Below are 18,864 nucleotides of genomic sequence, written 5' to 3' on the forward strand. Positions count from 1 at the left end.
TGTTCACAGAAGCAGTAAAAGATAATATGCCTTTACGATTCATTTTGTAATGTAAGGTAAGCTCAGTGACACAGCAGAAACAACAGAAAGCATATTGTTAATCTGTTGTTGCTGGGCAGAAGTCTAGACCAATCACAGCCAGCTTCTCACACAGCAAGAGTTTTCACCAATCACAGACAGCCTCACAGACAGCCTGTCTGGGAATTCCCCTAGCAGGAGCTTCTGGAATCATTACTCACCAGAGAGAGGAGCTCAACAGACACACAGTTCCAGTCAGAGTCCAGTTTTATGGGAACAAGAGGCCAAAATAGGTATTTAGAGCAGTTATATAATGTTCATATTGTTAGTATTGTTATTAGAACTGTATACTTAACCAGTTATATATGTGTTTACTTACAGTTCCACCAAATTAAACTACAAATAGCATACAAATAGCAATCCATACAAATTGCATACAGATCAGTAGAACTATCAGTCAAATCTTAGATATACCTCTCAGAGAGATCATAAAGTGCTTAAATAACTTAAGGTAACAGTACAAATACTCAAGAGGGAAATATATCCACCATTTTATGTTGAATGACAAGATTGAACAGTTGAACCACCATCTTAAACATACCGCCATTTTGTGATATCTTTTCAACATGTGTTTTGTACATGGACTATCTGCTGCGGAGGCGGCAGTGTTATATATGAAGAAAAGTTGAAGTTAATAAAGAAGTTATTTGAAGCGTTTGGCGTGCTCTTTAAACCTACTGTTTCCATAGAACGGCACTAGAGGAATTACGGCACTTAAGTAATTGACAGTCTGGTTAGACTAAAAGTCAGAGATATCAAAATTCTTCTAATGTCACAGAGCGAAAGGCACTTTATAGTACTGTGCCTGTTACAAAAGGCTCTCTGTAGCCAGGAAATACCCGCTTTTTTTAACACGATTCACCACTAATAAGTTCAGATTGAACCATCCGGTCGAATCTAATTTTAGAGAAATGTACTTATCTCTAGTACAGAGCTTATCCTGGGGATTCACCAATTTTGTCTTTCTTTCAGTATCAGGAAAACAATCTCCCATTTTGTCTTTATAATGAGGGTTTTCTCTGCCTTTCTTTGCTGTCTTCTGATATGTAAAATTGCACAATTTCAAGCAATTTATTTAAATTGAATCACATCAGTGAAGTATTCACTAGAAAGCTTAATTTCTGGGAAATTCTAAATGAATTTAATTAGTTTAGAATAAATTTATTTTTTTATTTGCCACCTCATTTACTTGGAGTAAGATTAAGACCATTTTTACAACTTTAAAAAAAGTCACAGGCTGAATCTGATTAATCTGGCTTAAATCATGCCTACTTTTTCACCCACTTTTCCCATGCCGCAAAATGTTTGTGCAAACAAGTCCAAAAAGTTGCAAGGCCTGATTTTGTAACTTTTTCAAGCCACAATTCTGGAGTGCAGGTCTGGATATATGCCCCCTCCTAATGCTGGGTTGCCGCACAGTTTACAGTCATGATTTACTTATTGTCAATGTATTCTTCTATCAAGCAATTATTTCCTGAAGCCCAAAATGTCTTTAAGATAAAATCTCTTGAGATTTACTTTTGCAAACTCACATTTTTATTCCTTCTGAAACCAGGAATCCACAGAACACATAGTAATTTAGTAGTATAGTGATCAGGCCCTATTGTAAGGAGTAGTGTGGTGAAATATGCTTGCATTATGTTTCATTATCATTTTTTTTTTTTGTTAATTTGGAATATATGTAATAGAATTACAAGTTCATAAAATATATAGATAAATAATAATTGAGTAACATGCAAGTTATTTAAATTTGATTTGAGTTTTACCTGGATTGGGAGAACAACTAATGCAACACAGATCATTATGACCACCAGAAGTTTGGATTGCCAGATCTGTGGGGTAACATCCCCAAAACCCACAGTGGAAAAAGTAACAATGCAGAAGTAGAGAGAATCAAACAGTGTCAAATTATTTCCAGCTCGCTCCAGATGCTGAATTCCACAGATGCTGGGGGGAAAAAATAAACATTTAAATCAGAATTTCACCAGTCATAAAACCACATTCATTTATTTATTTGTCTAGTTGAAGCAGATTTGTCACGTGAAAATTCCCTGAAATGCTGCCTGTGTTTGCACATACGCATGTGTATGTGCAGGGGAGAGCTCCCAAAAAGAATATGGTGGACTCATAACTATGAATCCGTTGTGTTCTCTGATCAATTGAAATAGTTCCACAAAAGTACTGTATTTCTAGAATTATGAAACTATGTGGGGAGGGGAGATTTATCATTGTAGGTGTGTTGGAGGCTATTTTTAAACCAGAGTCACTTTGATCTCCTGCGCCAAATTTATTAAGATGGCAATTGGTTTTATTTGGCGGAAGTCTGATGTGGTTTTGCCACTGCCTGTAAAAATGCACCAGGGGTTGACAGGTATGGAGATGCAACTTTATTGTGAATTTTTTAAAAGTTGCACATCGGAAATAAGACATAAATGTGCTATAGTCTGTATACCAACCAACTTATCACTCCTCTTTTGAAAATGAAAATTCTCATCAAAAGTCACAAATTTTCACCAAAAGTAACAAAGAACATACAAATAATGTCACATGCGACATCACTTACAACATTTTTATGCCACAAAACTGATATAGCAGATTTGATACACGTACCCCTATATTCCTATATGGTTGCATCAGCGATGAGCAAATTGGTTCAATTTGTTCATCACAGTAATTAACCTGTACTTCCCCTACCACCAGTAAATCACTTTTTTCCCTATAGGATCACATTAAAATGACTATAGGTGTCCCGAGAAAATCTTATTGCCACACAGATTTTCTCGCAAAACCTGTACCCATTTTAAATGGGTTGTAAATAGTGTTGAGCGCGAATATTCGAATATCGATTTTTTTTTTTAGCGAATATCGGCACTTCGCTAATTAGCAAATATTTTGAATATAATGCTATAAATTCGATATTTCGAATATTCTTTTTTTTTTTTTTTTTTTATTGTTATATTTTTTTCCTTTCCCACTTCCCTAAAGTTGTTCTTACCTGTCCTTTGGCTTCCTGGCTGCTCCAGTCAGTGCCCGTTGCCGCTTCTGCCGACTTTCGTGCTCATGGAGCGTCCCCATCACCATGGAAACGTCTCCATATACTAGAATGTACTGTCGGATTTGAGAATTACGGTGAAATCGCAATTCGATTATTTCAAGTTATAATAATCGAATTGTGATTTCAACTTAACACTGATATATTCCATATTCGTTAATTCTATCCTAATATGGAATATAGCAGTGCTAAGTTGAAATCGCAATTCGATTATTATAACTTGAAATAATTGAATTGCTATTTCAACGTAATTCTCAAATCCGACAGTACATTCTAGTATATGGAGTCGTTCCCATGGTGATGGGGACGCTCCATGAGCATGGAATATAGCATTACTAAGTTGAAATCGCCATGCAATTACTTCGAGTTATATTAATCGCATGGCGATTTCAACTTGGACCTGGTTTACTATATGGTTGGCTTCAATGGCTTGGTAGAATTAGCGAATATGACGAATATATTCGTTATAATTCCACAAAACAAAGATAACAAATTTATTTGTCATATTCCACAAAACGAAGATAACAAAGTATTCTGCATCTTCGTTTTAGCTACCTATTCATCAACTTCGCTAATTCTAGCAATCATATAGGAAAGTTTACTATAGAGACAGCTAAGTTTAATTCGCTATGCGATTATATTACTTTGCTATTTTTTTATAAATATAAAAATTATAATAATTATCAGGTATTACAATTATTCTATTTTTTTTTTTTTTAAAGCAAAGTAATATAATTGCATAGCGAATTAAACTTAGCTGTCTCTATAGTCAACTTTCCTATATCATTGCTAGAATTAGCGAAGTTGACAAATAGGTAGCTAAAACGAATATGCAGACTACTTCGTTATCTTCGTTTTGTGGAATAAAACGAATATATTCGTCATATTTGCTAATTCTATCAAGCCATTGAAGCCAACCATATAGTAAACCAGGTCCAAGTTGAAATCGCCATGCGATTTAATATAACTCGAAGGAATCGCATGGCGATTTCAACTTAGTAATGCTATATTCCATATTCGTCTAGCCTAATATGGAATATAGCAGCTAAGTTGAAATCGCAATTCGATTAATTCAAGTTATAATAATCGAATTGCGATTTCAACTTGGACCTGCTATATTCCATATCAGGCTGGAATTAACAAATATGGAATATAGCAGTGCTAAGTTGAAATCGAAAGTCGATTATTATAACTTGAATTAATTGCATTGCTACTACAATAGCAGAGTAGCCTTAAGTTAAAATCGCAATACGCGATTATTTAAATCGCATATTAATCGCGATAACTAGAATAATGACGAATATTCGATTTCGACGAATATAAAACGAATATTCTATCGAATATTCGTGAATTTCGTCGAAATCGAATATGGCACCTGCCGCTCATCACTAGTTATAAAATCTTTAATAAAGCCCCGCCATATGCCGAGCCCCCCACACCGAATAAACTTACCTGGGTCCCCCATCCCTCCGCCACTTCTGGTCCCTGCACCACCGCTGCAGCTTCTTCCCATACCCGGATAAAAACATCATGTGTCGGGGGGAGCAGCCAATGGCAGGTGGGGATGGGGAAATAAATGTACACCACACATATATTCAGTACTGTGCACAAGTTTTAGGTAGGTGTACAGAAAATGGTGCAAAGTAAGAATGCTTCCAAAAATGAAATGGTTTATTTTTATCAGTTAACAATATTAATGAGCAAAAGAATCATCATAGATCCGAAGTTGCTTTGTTGAAAACCTAACTTGAATAATAGTTGATTAAATGGAGTGGCTCACTGCTGCTAATGGGTGGTATGGTGCTACAAGCTAATAATTGAGGACGCCCCACCTCAATTTGATGAGTACATGAAAGATAAGGAAGCGAGCACTCAATTCTATGGCAACACTCAGATTTTAATATTATAAAAATTAATATTTAAAATGACATCAGTAATAGGAATAACACACATCAAATAAAATTCAATGATTAAAATTACAACGGTCGACTGTATGCAGACACTGATTCACTTGGCACAATGATATAGGGGGCTCATTCAGCATAGATTGATTTTCCCAATAGTGTCCTGATAGAATGGTAAAACCAATAGGTGAGTAAACAATAGTGATAAATAAAGTGTATTAAACAGCCTTAGTAGCAGGATGAAAAAAATATTGCACATAATAGTGATAATATGTGAGAAGTAGTGCAATAATTAGATAAGAGGACACTGATTGGAGTCCTGCGCATGCGAGCGCAATATGCTTCACTTGATACCTGTAGAGAATAAAACAAGTCCGAGTCTGCGGTGTAATACACCGCAACAAACGATACTCAGCTGTTGGTAGTGTTCGTGTAGGCAGATTCTGATAGCAGCTGAAATCTTACCTCTATCTGGAGGAAGCAGTCAGCGGTCTTGCCTCCTATAGTGCTGTATCGAAGATTTCTTTAAAACGCTGTGAGGTCTGCTAGAGACGCCGCTCCGTCTTCACGGCTTGCAGGCTCTGACAATCCAGCCCAATCTCGCGATAGTACAAGCGGGACTTCCGTCCGGTCTCTTGCACTCGCTCAGATGGTCAGGGCAGTTCAAATGTCGTAAGTTAGCAGTTCTTCAATAATTCATGTTTAAAGCATGGCCATGCAGTAAGTCCTTACAGGGAGTGCAGAATTATTAGGCAAGTTGTATTTTTGAGGATTAATTTTATTATTGAACAACAACCATGTTTTCAATGAACCCAAAAAACTCATTAATATCAAAGCTGAATATTTTTGGAAGTAGTTTTTAGTTTGTTTTTAGTTTTAGCTATTTTAGGGGGATATCTGTGTGTGCAGGTGACTATTACTGTACATAATTATTAGGCAACTTAACAAAAAACAAATATATACCCATTTCAATTATTTATTTTTACCAGTGAAACCAATATAACATCTCAACATTCACAAATATACATTTCTGACATTCAAAAACAAAACAAAAACAAATCAGTGACCAATATAGCCACCTTTCTTTGCAAGGACACTCAAAAGCCTGCCATCCATGGATTCTGTCAGTGTTTTGATCTGTTCACCATCAACATTGCGTGCAGCAGCAACCACAGCCTCCCAGACACGGTTCAGAGAGGTGTACTGTTTTCCCTCCTTGTAAATCTCACATTTGATGATGGACCACAGGTTCTCAATGGGGTTCAGATCAGGTGAACAAGGAGGCCATGTCATTAGATTTTCTTCTTTTATACCCTTTCTTGCCAGCCACGTTGTGGAGTACTTGGACGCGTGTGATGGAGCATTGTCCTGCATGAAAATCATGTTTTTCTTACCTTGCAGACTTCTTCCTGTACCACTGCTTGAAGAAGGTGTCTTCCAGAAACTGGCAGTATGACTGGGAGTTGAGCTTGACTCCATCCTCAACCCAAAAAGGCCCCACAAGCTCATCTTTGATGATACCAGCCCAAACCAGTACTCCACCTCCACCTTGCTGGCGTCTGAGTCGGACTGGAGCTCTCTGCCCTTTACCAGCCACGGGCCCATCCATCTGGCCCATCAAGACTCACTCTCATTTCATCAGTCCATAAAACCTTAGAAAAATCAGTCTTGAGATATTTCTTGGCCCAGTCTTGACGTTTCAGCTTGTGTGTCTTGTTCAGTGGTGGTCGTCTTTCAGCCTTTCTTACCTTGGCCATGTCTCTGAGTATTGCACACCTTGTGCTTTTGGGCACTCCAGTGATGTTGCAGCTCTGAAATATGGCCAAACTGGTGGCAAGTGGCATCTTGGCAGCTGCACGCTTGACTTTTCTCAGTTCATGGGCAGTTATTTTGCGCCTTGGTTTTTCCACACGCTTCTTGCGACCCTGTTGACTATTTTGAATGAAACGCTTGATTGTTCGATGATCACGCTTCAGAAGCTTTGCAATTTTAAGAGTGCTGCATCCCTCTGCAAGATATCTCACTATTTTTGACTTTTCTGAGCCTGTCAAGTCCTTCTTTTGACCCATTTTGCCAAAGGAAAGGAAGTTGCCTAATAATTATGCACACCTGATATAGGGTGTTGATGTCATTAGACCACACCCCTTCTCATTACAGAGATGCACATCACCTAATATTCTTAATTGGTAGTAGGCTTTCGAGCCTATACAGCTTGGAGTAAGACAACATGCATAAAGAGGATGATGTGGTCAAAATACTCATTTGCCTAATAATTCTGCACGTAGTGTATTGTGGAGGTAAGGACTTACCAGCCACGTCCAGCCACATCCGACCATCTCCATGCCAACTCAAAAATACTGTCGTTGACCCATCTGTACTCATCAAATTCCATTATTTATTATTCTGCTGCATTTTAAATCATTTTACTGTTTTAACATGATTTTTTATAGTATTAATAATTGTATGTAATTTTTAAAATTTCTAACGGGGTTTACTGATTGAATATATGAATTGGAACAAAAAGCACAAAAAAAACGCATCCATGAATAAAAAACCGCAACAAAAACGCACCAAAACCGCATCAAGGCGGAAAAGTGCTGAGGATACTCCAATTCTGGATCATGATAACCGGGACTTACATAGTACCCTATGGACGCCTATAAAAGAGGAGGTGAGGAGTGCAGGAGATACCACTGAGGAAGGGATTAGAATATCCCAAAACGCGTCTGGGTAAATAGACACTCCGCATATACCACAATAAGGACTTACTGCATGGCCATGCTTTAAACATGAATTATTGAAGAACTGCTAACTTACGACAATTGAACTGCCCTGACCATCTGAGCGAGCGCAAGAGACCCGCTTGTACTAATTATTGCACTACTTCTCTTGTATTATCACTATTATGTTCATAATTTTTTTCTGATCATCCTGCTACTAAGGCTGTTTAATACACTTTATTTATCACTATTGTTTACTCACCTATTGGTTTTACCATTCTATCAGGACACTATTGGGAAAATCAATCTATGCTGAATGAGCCCCCCATATCATTGTGCCAAGTGAATCAGTGTCTGCATACGGTCGACCGTTGTAATTTTAATCATTGAATTTTATTTGATGTGTGTTATTCCTATTACTGATGTCATTTTAAATATTAATTTTTATAATATTAAAATCTGAGTGTTGCCATAGAATTGAGTGCTCTCTTCCTTATCTTTCACTAACTTGAATAATGTAAAAAATTACAAGCAAGAGGCACTCCGAAAGAGCTTGTATATATCACATAAAGGAGGGCCTCATTCACATTGTGGTAGAATAGTTCAGTTAGTGGAGCTCCTACACTGATGAAGCCAATGAACTAAGTGAAAGGGCTGGTAAAAATTGCAAGGACCGGCACTCTAAAACACCCTTGTTACATATAAAGGAGGGAATCATACACAGCCTTGAAAAATTATGATTGATGGCCTGCTGGAGACTTTGAAAAACATTTGGAGCAAGGGCACGCTGATCTGACCATCTAAAACCTTAGGAGCGAGGGCCTGCTGCCGCTTTGTTGATGCTAGATAACTTCTAGGCGATTGCACGTCCCCATGACGGTGACAATCCATTTGGATGTCTGCCCTATCAACTTTGGAGCAAATTTTCAACAAGGAACTTCTGGTATAGCACCGTTTTGCTTGACCTCTCCACCAGAGGAATGAGAGATGAGAAGTTCTCTTTGTAGCGGCGGTCCAGAAGGTTGAACAACCAGTAATATGTGTTGTCTAAAATGCTTATAACACGTGGGTCGTGGGAAAGGCAGCCTAACATGAATTCAGCTATGTATGCCAGAGTACCAACAGGCAAGAATTCGCTGTTGTCGTCAGAAGGTGAGCTGACCCTGTAAAAGATTGTAGGTGAGGGCATGCAGGTGAGCTGACCCTGTAAAACATTAGATGGGAGGGCCTGCAGTTTAGCTGAGTGTGTAAAACATTAGATGGGAGGGCCTGCAGTTGAGCTGAGCCTGTAAAACATTATATGTGAGGGCCTGCAGGTGAGCTGACCCTGTAAAAAGTGATATGTGAGGGCATATATGTGATGGCATTATATGCGACGAATAAGCATGTTGATATGATGGAAGAGGAGGAGAAGGATGAGAAAAGGAAGATTCAACCATATACACATAAAGGAGGGCCTCATTCACATTGTGGTACAATAGTTCAGCTAGTGGAACTCCTACACTCATAAAGCCTATGCAAGTGAAAGGGCTGGCAAAAATTACAAGGAATCAGCACTCCAAAACACCTTTTGTTACACATAAAGGAGGGCATCATACACACCCTGGAAAAATTATGATTGGTGGCCTGCTGGTGACCCTAAAAAAACATTTGGAGCAAGGGCTTGCTGATCTGACCATCCAAAACATGAGGGGCGAGGGCCTGCTGCTGAGCTGACCCTCTAAAATATTAGGGGCAAGGGCCTGCTGGTGAGCTGACACTCTAAAACATTATAGGCTAGTGCCTGCAGGTGAGCTGATGCTGTAAAACATGATATACGAGTGCATCCTGTTCAGCTGACACTGTAAAGCATTATATGCGAGTGCCTGCAGGTGAGCTGATGCGCTAAATGATTATATGCGAGTGCAGGCTGTTCAAATGATGCTCTAAAACATTATATGCGAGTGCATTCTGAATAGCTGATGCTCTAAAACATTATTTTCAAGTGCATGTTGTTCTGCTATCGCTCTAAAACATTATTTGCAAGTGCATGATGCTCAAATGACGCTCTAAAACATTATATGCGAGTGCATGATGTTCAAATGATGCTCTAAAATATTATATGCAAGTGCATGCTGTACAGTTGATGCTCTAAAACATTATTTTGAAGTGCATGTTGTTCATCCGACGCTCTAAAACATAATTTGCGAGTGCATGCTGTTAAAATTATGCTCTAAAACATTATATGCGAGTGCATGCTGTTCAGTTGACGCTCTAAAACATTATATCCAAGTGCCTGCAGGTGATCTGACGCTCTAAAACATTATATGCGAGTGCATGCTGTTCAAATGATGCTCTAAAACATTATAGGCTAGTGCATGCTGTTCAGCTGACCCTATAAAACAAAATTGAGTTGAGGGCCTGCAGTTAAGCTGACCCTATAAAAAAATTTGAGTGGAGGGAATATATACAATCTGGATGAAGAGGAGAAAATAAGATTCAACCATATACTGTACTCTTTTTTTTCTGGTGGAAAAGGTGCATAGGAATACACTACAGTAGATTGAGTACATTATAAATGATAGATTGAAATTGCCTTTATGTTCATCATCAGCTCAGCTCTCCTCTGGTGAAGGTGAGAAGTCAGGGGCAATCCAGGCCTTTTTAATTTTTATCTGAGTCAACCTGCCAGCATTGCCAGTGGACAAGCGGATACGCTTATCTGTTATAATGCCACCAGCAGCACTAAATACATGCTCAGACAAAACTCTGGTGGCCGGGCAGGCCAGGACCTCCAAGGCGTAGAGCGCAAGTTTGTGCCATGTGTCCAGCTTGGACACCCAGTAGTTATAAGGCACTGAAGGATCATTTAGGACGCTGACACAGTCTGCTATGTATTCCTTCACCATCTTCCAAAACTTTTCCCTCCTTGTACCACTAGGCCGCGCTTCAGGGTGAGGTTGCTGGCGGGGTGTAATGAAAGTGTCCCATGCCTTGGAGAGTGTTGCCCTGCCTTTGTTGGAACTGCTGTGTGTTACCGTTGTCAGATGGAAAATTTTGGAGCAATCTCTCACCAAATACCTTCTGGTATTACAACGTTTTACTCGTCCTCTACACCACAGGAATGAGAGATGAGAAGTTCTCTTTGTAGCGGCGGTTGAGAAGGGTGAACACCCAGTAATCTGTGTTATCTAAAATGCGTATAATGTGAGGGTCGTGAGAAAGGCAGCCATGTGTGCCAGAGTACCAACAGGCAAGACGTTGATGTTGACATCATGATGACTCTCCATCTCCTCATCCTCCTCCACATCTTCTGCCCATCCATGCTGAACAGATGGAATTAAAGTTCCATGGGTACTACGCTCTGTAGTAGAGGCAACTGTCTCCAGCTCCTCCTCCTCTTCATGGTCCAATTTGCACTGAGAAGACGAATTGTGGGTGGTCTGGCAATCACCCTGTGTAATGTCCTCCCCCATTTCCTTGTCTGCCACATTCAAAGAGCGTTGTCCTTAATTGTGAGCATTATCACCACAAACTATCTGTGTGGATTCATCAAAGTTTTTTAAAACCACGCAGAGGTCTGACCTCAATGCCCACTCCTTGCTTGTGAATAGTGGCAGTTGACTCGAAAGTCAATGACCATGTTGCAGCTGGTATTACACAACTGCCCTCTGCTGCTCACAAAGCCTGACCAACATGTAGAACGTTCTAGCGCATGCTCATGTCGCACAACAGTCGGTGAGCTGGAAGCCGCAAGCGATGCTGCAGCATTGACAGACCGGCTGAAGTAGCTCTGGCAAATTGGGGTAGGTTTTGAAAAAAATGCTGAACCACTAAGTTTAAGACGTGGGCTAGGCATGGGATGTGTGTCAAGTTGCTAAGCTCCAAAGCCACCAAGTTACGGCCATTGTCAGACACAACTATGCCTGATTGTAGATTGAGAGGCGAGAGCCACAACTCGGTCTGGTCCCTTATACCCTGCCACAGTTCTGCTGCGGTGTGCTGTTTGTCCCCTAAGCCAATCAGCTTCAGCATAGCCTGTTGAAGCTTATCCACAGCAGTACTACACTGCTTCCAGCTAGTGACTGAGGGCTCACTGCTGCTTGAGATGGAAGTGGAGGTGGCAGAGGAGGAGAAGTGGGGGTTGGAGCCAGTAACATAGCTGCTGGCGGAGACCCTGATGGACCCTGTGCCATCCCAGGGTATGACTAACTCCTGGCCTCCACAACATTCACCCAGTGTGCAGTCCCTGGCCACCAGCACTTGTCCATGTGTCCATGGTTAAGTGCACCTTCCCATTAACTGTGTTGGTCAGGACACGGGTGATGTTCTGGGATACATGCTGGTGTAAGGCGGGCATGGCACACCATGCAAAATAGTGGCGGCTGGGGACTGGGTACCGAGGGACTGGCGCTGACATCAGGCTGTGGAAGGCCTCAGTGTCCACAAGCCTAAATGGCATCATTTCAAGGGCCAGTAATTTTGAAAGTTGCGGATTTAGAGCTATGGCCTGTGGGAGTGTGAGTATTTGCGCTTGTGTTCAAATTACTGTGTTATGGACATTTGGACGCTGCGCTGGGACAGGGACGTGGATGCTGCTGCGGATGGTTCATGCGAAGGTCCAGGTGCAGGGCGAGGGGCATCCGGGCCTGCACCTTCAACATGGGATTGGCCAGCAGTAAGGAACACAGGGGAAGAGGAGGCAGTGGTGTGACCCGCTGACCCAGATTGTGGACCCAGCCGTTCGGACCACTTATTAGTGTGCTTGGATGTTATGTGGCGGATCATGCTGGTGGTGGTGAGGTTGCTAGTGTTCACCCCCCATCTCATTTTGGCACGGCACAGGTTGCAAATGACCACTCTTTTTTGTTGTCTGCTCTTTCCTTAAAAAAACACCATACTCCGGAACACCTACCCCTTGGCAAGGTAGATTTATGCATGGGGTGCTCAGTGCAACGGTTGCGGGCCTGTTTGGTGTGGGCCAACTTCTCCTTTTTGCAACCCCGCTGCCTCTTCCAGCCTGTTGCGGTGCATCGGATCCATCCCCCTCTGTACTGCTGTCCTCACTTGGCTTTTCACCTTCCCATGTTGGGTCAGTGACTTCATCGTCCACCACCTCCTCTTCCACTTCTTCACTCTGCTCATCCTCCTGACTTGACCTAACCAAAACCTCAGTGATTGACAACTGTGTCTCATAATCATCCACCTCGTGAACAAATGATTGCCGTTCACCACCGTCATCTTCTTGAGACTGTGAAGGCTCAAGAGGTTGGGAATCAGGGCACAATATTTTAGGTCCCTCTTGAAGCTTGCTGGGCGCGAGGGCCAAATGCAATAGTGGCGCTGGAAAGAGCTCCTCGGAATATCCGAGTGTGGGATCACTTGTTTGGCAAGCCTCTCCATGGTGGGGGGAAGGATTATCAGAGTGAGGATTCGGTTGACTAGACTCTTGGCTACAGAGACTGGACTTGGTGGAAGAGAGGGTGGTGCTTAACCGACTGGAAGCATTATCTTCAGCAATCCAACCGACCAACTATTCGCACTGGTCCGACTTGGACAGTGTTGTCTTGTGCCGCCCAGCTAAGTTGGACATGAATCTGGGTACGGTGGATGTTTTTTTTTTTTTCTGGTGCACTGGCAGCAGGCACAGTTTCATTGCGCCCAGGGCCACGGCTTCTGTGTGCGCCATCAGCATTACGTCCACTTCCCCGTCCCTTAGTGCTTGCCTTCTTCATGTGAATAATTTTGTCACTAGATGTGGCGCAGATTGTTTTACAGTCCGCTAAAGACACTGTTTTCGGATGCAGGACATTATATGTCACAGAGACCCACAGAATATGGAAACTATATTAGGCCCAGATTATTGGAATCTGCAATACAGACACTGTTTTCTGATGGAGTGCAGTATTGGTTACAGAATACCACAGATTATGGACACTATATTAGGCCCAGATTATTGTAATCTGCAATACAGACACTGTTTTCTGATGTAGTACAGTATTGGTTACAGAACACTATATTAAGCCCAGTTTATTGGCATCTTTAATACAGACAGTTTTCGGATGCAGGACAGTATATGTCACAGAAACCCACAGAATATGGACACTATATTAGGCCCATAGTAGTTCAATTTGGCCTAAAGAAACAGTTTTCGGATGGCATACTGTATATGTCACAGAAAACAACACACTATGGACACTAGATTAGGCCCAGATTATTTAAATTTACACTAATGAAACAGTTTTCAGATGGAGTATTGTATATGTCACGGATGTGTATTACACGCACACACTACAGAGATAGTAGATGAGGGCTGGCCCCTGATTATTTACATTTATGCAAAAGAAACAGTGTTCGGATGGAGTACTGTATATGTCACGGATGTGTATTAAACGCACCATATAGACAATAAATGTGGCGCTGATTGTTTGAATTTATGCAAAAACACACAGTCTGCGGATGATGTACAGTATATGTCGCTAATAGGTATTAAAGAAAAATATCTTGCTGCTGTCAAACACACACACAGTAGTCCTTAAAAGGATTTTGGGGTCTTTGAAAAGCTTTTGGTAGTAAAAACAGCAAATTCAATATAGCGCAAATATACTGCTGCTCTAAAACATACATACACACACAGTAGTCCTTAAAAGGACTTTGGGGTCTTTGAAAAGCTTTCTTAGACTAATAAATATGAATTTTGCTGCCTTTCCCTTACTATGCTCTGCTCTCCCTGACTATGACTGATCCAAGCACGTGTCATTGGGTGCTACATAGCACCCGATGACACGTTCCGGACAGCCAATCACTGTAATGCTACTGGCATTACAGTGATGGCAGTACTTGCCTGCACGTTTATTGGCTGCTTAGCAGCCGCGGAACGTGCAAGGAGGAGACTCGAGCATGGCGCTCAAGCACATGCAGTACTCGGCCGAGTACCGCCATATGCCGATCCGGTATTCAGCTGAGCATGCTCGCTCATCACTAATTGTAATGCATTGCAGAGGGGATCAGACCCCAGAAGTTGAAGTCCCAGAGTGGGACAAAAAGAAAAAGTAAAAAAAGTGTTTTGCATAATAAAAAATAAATATTAAGTTTCAAGTAAAAAAAAAAGCCCCTTTCCCAAAATAAAACACATAAAATTGTTAAAAAATATAAAAAAAGAAAAACAGACATATTGGGTATTACTGCGCCCATAACGACCGGCTCTATCAAAATATCACATGATCCACCCCCTCACCTGAACACCGTAGGAAAAAATTAAATAAAAACTGTGCTAAAACCAGCATTTTTTTGTCACCTTACATCACAAAAAGTGCAACACCAAGCGGTCAAAAATGGTGTATGCCCCCCAAAATAGTACCAATCAATCAACTCATCCAGCATTAAAATCGACCCTTACATAAAACAATAGGGCAAAAACTAAATCATTATTTATTTATTTTTTGCTTCAAAAATGCTTTTATTGTGTTAAAAGTAAAAACGAATAAAAAAGTAGACATATTAGGTATCGCTGTGTCTATTAAAATATCATATGATCTAACCCCTCAGGTGAACACTGTAAAAAAAAAAAATAACTGTCCTAAAAGCAATTTTTTTTCACCTTACATCACAAAAAGTGTAATACCAAATGATCGAAAAGTCATATGTACCCAGGCTCGGACTGGCCCATAGGGGTGCAGGGGAACAATTTATTATATTTTAAAGTATTCGTAGGGTGGGCCCCCAAAATAAATTTTACTGGTGGGCCCTAGGTACCCCAGTCCAACACTGTACGTACCCCAATATAGTACTAATCAAACCATCATATCATCCCGCAAAAAAATGAGACTCTACTTAAGACAATTTCACAAATAATAAAAACTGTAGCTCTCAGAATATGCAGACACTAAAACATGATATTTTTTTGTTTGTTTCAACAATGCTTTTATTGTGTGAAACTTAAATAAAATAAAAAAAAGCATACATATTAGGCATCACCACATCTGTCGCGACCTGCTGTATAAAAATATCAAGTGATCTAACCCCTCAATTTAACACCGTATTTTTTTTAATAAAAGCTGTAAAAAAAGCACAATTTTTTTTACATCACAAAAAGTGTAATGCCAAGAGATCTAAAAGTCATATATGCACCCCAAAATATTAAGAATCAAACCGTCATCTCATCCCACAAAAAATGAGACCCTATCTTAGACAATCGCCGAAAAAAAAAAAAAAAACTATGGCTCTAAGAATATGGAAACACTAAAACATGATAAAAAAATGCAATTATTGTGTAAAACTTAAATAAATAAAAAAAATACATATTAGGTATTTATGCATCTGTAACAACCTGCTATATAAATATATCACATGATCTAACCCCTCAGGTAAGCACAGTAAAAAGAAAAACGGTGTAAAAAAGTCATTTTTTTGTCACCTTAAATCACAAAAAGTGTAATACCAAGTGCTAAAAAAATCATATGCATCCTAAAATTGTACCAATCAAACCAAAATCTCATAGCAAAAAAAAAAAGAGCCCCAACATAAGACACCCAAAAAAAAAAATAATATATGGCTTTCAGAATATGGAGACACAAAAAAATATTGTTTTTTCAAAAATGCTTTATTATGTAAAACTGAAACAAACAACAAAAAAGTTGTCATATTTGGTATTGTCGCATCTGTAACAACCTGCTCTATAAAAATAGACCACATGATCTAAAATGTCATAAAACTGTGCCAAAACAGCTATTTTTTGTGACCTTGCATCACAAAAAGTGTAATATAGAGAAACCAAAAATCATATGTACCCTAAAATAATACCAACAAAACTTACAAAATGGGATAACTTTTTTGAAGTTTCTACTCTAGGGGTGCATCAGGGGGTCTTTAAATATGACATGGCAACTTAAAATTATCCCAGTAAAATCTGCCCTCCAAAAACCACATGGTGCTTCTTTCCTTCTGTGCCCTGTCGTGTGCCCGTACAGCAGTTCACGACCACACATGGGGTGTTTCTGTAAATTACAGAATCAGGGGTAATAAATATTGAGTTTTGTTTGGCTGTTAACCCTTGCTTTGTTAGCGGAATTTTTTTTAATTAAAATGGAAAATCTCCAAAAAAGTTTAATTCTGAAATGTTATCTCTATTTTTCCATGAATTCTCGTGAAACACCTAAAGGGTTAACAAAGTTTTTAAAAACTGTTTTAAATACCTTGAGGGGTGTAGTTTCTAAAATGGGGCCATCTATAGGTAGTTTATATTATGTAAGCCCCACAAGGTGACTTCAGAGCTGAACTGGTCCTTAAGAAAATTTCCATAACCCAATTTTTAAGACATCTTTTAAAGATTTGCTTCTAAACTTCTAAGCCTTCTAATGTTCCAAAAAAAGAAAATGTCATTTACAAAATGATCAAAACATGAAGTCGACATATGGGAAATATAAAGTAATAACTATTTTAGGAGGTATTACTATCTGTTTTAAAAGCAAAGAAATAGACATTTTTAAATTGTGAATTTTAGTTATTTTTTTGTAAATTTGGGATTTTTTTATAAATAGAAATAAAATATTTTGACTCAAATTTACCACTGTCATGAAGTACAATATGTAACGAGAAAACAATCTCTGAATGGCTTGAATAAGAAAAAGCTTGTCAGATTTGCATAAATGGCCTGGTCCTTAAGGTGAAAAATGGCAGGGTCCTGAAGGGGTTAAAAACTGCCTGCATGTGTAACTGATGCTGTTTTCAAGGGAAAAGGTGGTCACACCAAACATTAATATTTATTTATGAATTCTTTATTTTCCAATTTTTAATTAAGAAAGACAGAAGAACATGACATGTATAGGTATAGCCATGAAGAATTTTCATCCACTGTCATACAGTAATAGGCATAATGTTTAAACCATAAACAGACATGGATTATTGTTATTGCTATTGTTGTTCAGTTCCCTCTAAAATGGGAGGCACTATGAGAGAGAGAGAGATTCAGCGGATCTGACTTTCTCCCTAAGATATCAGTGTTGAGTTAATGGAGGGAAACAGAGATAAAACGCAAGAAAGAAAGTATGAGGAGAAGAAGGAATAAAGAAAAGAAAACCTCGAGGGGAAGCAGGGATGGGATGGGATGGGATGGGATGGGATGGGATGGGAGGGGGGGGGGGGGACATCGACAGATGATGCTTTTTTCTAATTGCTAGTGTATCTATAAACCAGGGGTCACCTCTGCCAGAGACCTCCAAGAGCTCCACAACTTCAGGAACTTATCATGAGTCCTGTTAATCCACCCAGACATCTCTTCGAAATGACAAATTTGGTTGACCATAGCTTTCCATTCTAGTATGGAAGGAGGATTTGTGTCTAGCCAATGTAGGGGAATTACCATTTTGGCTGCTGATAGAAGGTGCAATATTAGATTCAGTTTGGATGGGGCATATTCGGGGGTGGGGAGGGCCAGGACCACCATCTCTAGTTTAAGCTTGAAATCTGGGGTTGTAAGATTCTGGATCAAAGCTTCTACTTCTCCCCAATAGGACTTAATCCAGGGGCAGTCCCACCAAATATGTGACAAAGAACCTATTCCTTCTCCACACCTCCAGCACTCTCTTGTAGCAGACAGACCTCTTTTGAAGAGAAAGTAAGGGATTCTGTACCATCTTGATAGTATTTTGAAATGGTTCTCCTGTAGACAAGTACAGGTAGAGAATCCATGTGAGTTTGCCAGCACCCTTTTGACTTCTGCATCATCTAGAACTTTGTTTAATTCATTTTCCCATTCTATGAGATACAGAGGTTTCAGAGGTTCACCCAAGCCTTCCACCAATGGATAGAGCTTTGCCACTTTCCTAGAAACGGGAAGTGGCGAGGAGACCAATTTCTCAAAGTCAGTTAGAGACCTTTGGAGGGAGTACTGCTCTTTCAACTCTCCGCACACAGCTCTGATATGGGGTTTCATGAGAAAAAACTCAGGTGAGTCAACAATTGTACATGGGAGCATTCCAAGGATGGGGAGCTCCACGTCAGGAATGACCTCACTAATTCTAGTTGATGTCGGAGTACCACAACTGTGGTTTATCTAGGTTGGCTCGATTTAGGAGGACCGGAATAAGGCTTACTGGCATCAGGGGAGATGGGGTAGGTGCCACTCTTTTGC

The 18,864-nt window shown here is 40.0% G+C and overlaps 1 protein-coding gene across 1 annotated transcript in view; it reads right to left on the reverse strand.

Annotated features, from left to right (window-relative positions):
- KCNT2 (potassium sodium-activated channel subfamily T member 2) overlaps positions 1 to 18,864 on the reverse strand; it is a 1,405,312-nt gene that overhangs the window by 741,603 nt on the left and 644,845 nt on the right. The window contains exon 9 of the mRNA XM_044301880.1: positions 1,845 to 2,025. Within this exon, the coding sequence (XP_044157815.1) occupies positions 1,845 to 2,025 (181 nt within the window). The remainder of the gene's footprint in view (positions 1 to 1,844; positions 2,026 to 18,864) is intronic.

Source organism: Bufo gargarizans, chromosome 7, assembly GCF_014858855.1.
Source record: "Bufo gargarizans isolate SCDJY-AF-19 chromosome 7, ASM1485885v1, whole genome shotgun sequence".
Taxonomy (NCBI): Eukaryota; Metazoa; Chordata; class Amphibia; order Anura; family Bufonidae; genus Bufo; species Bufo gargarizans.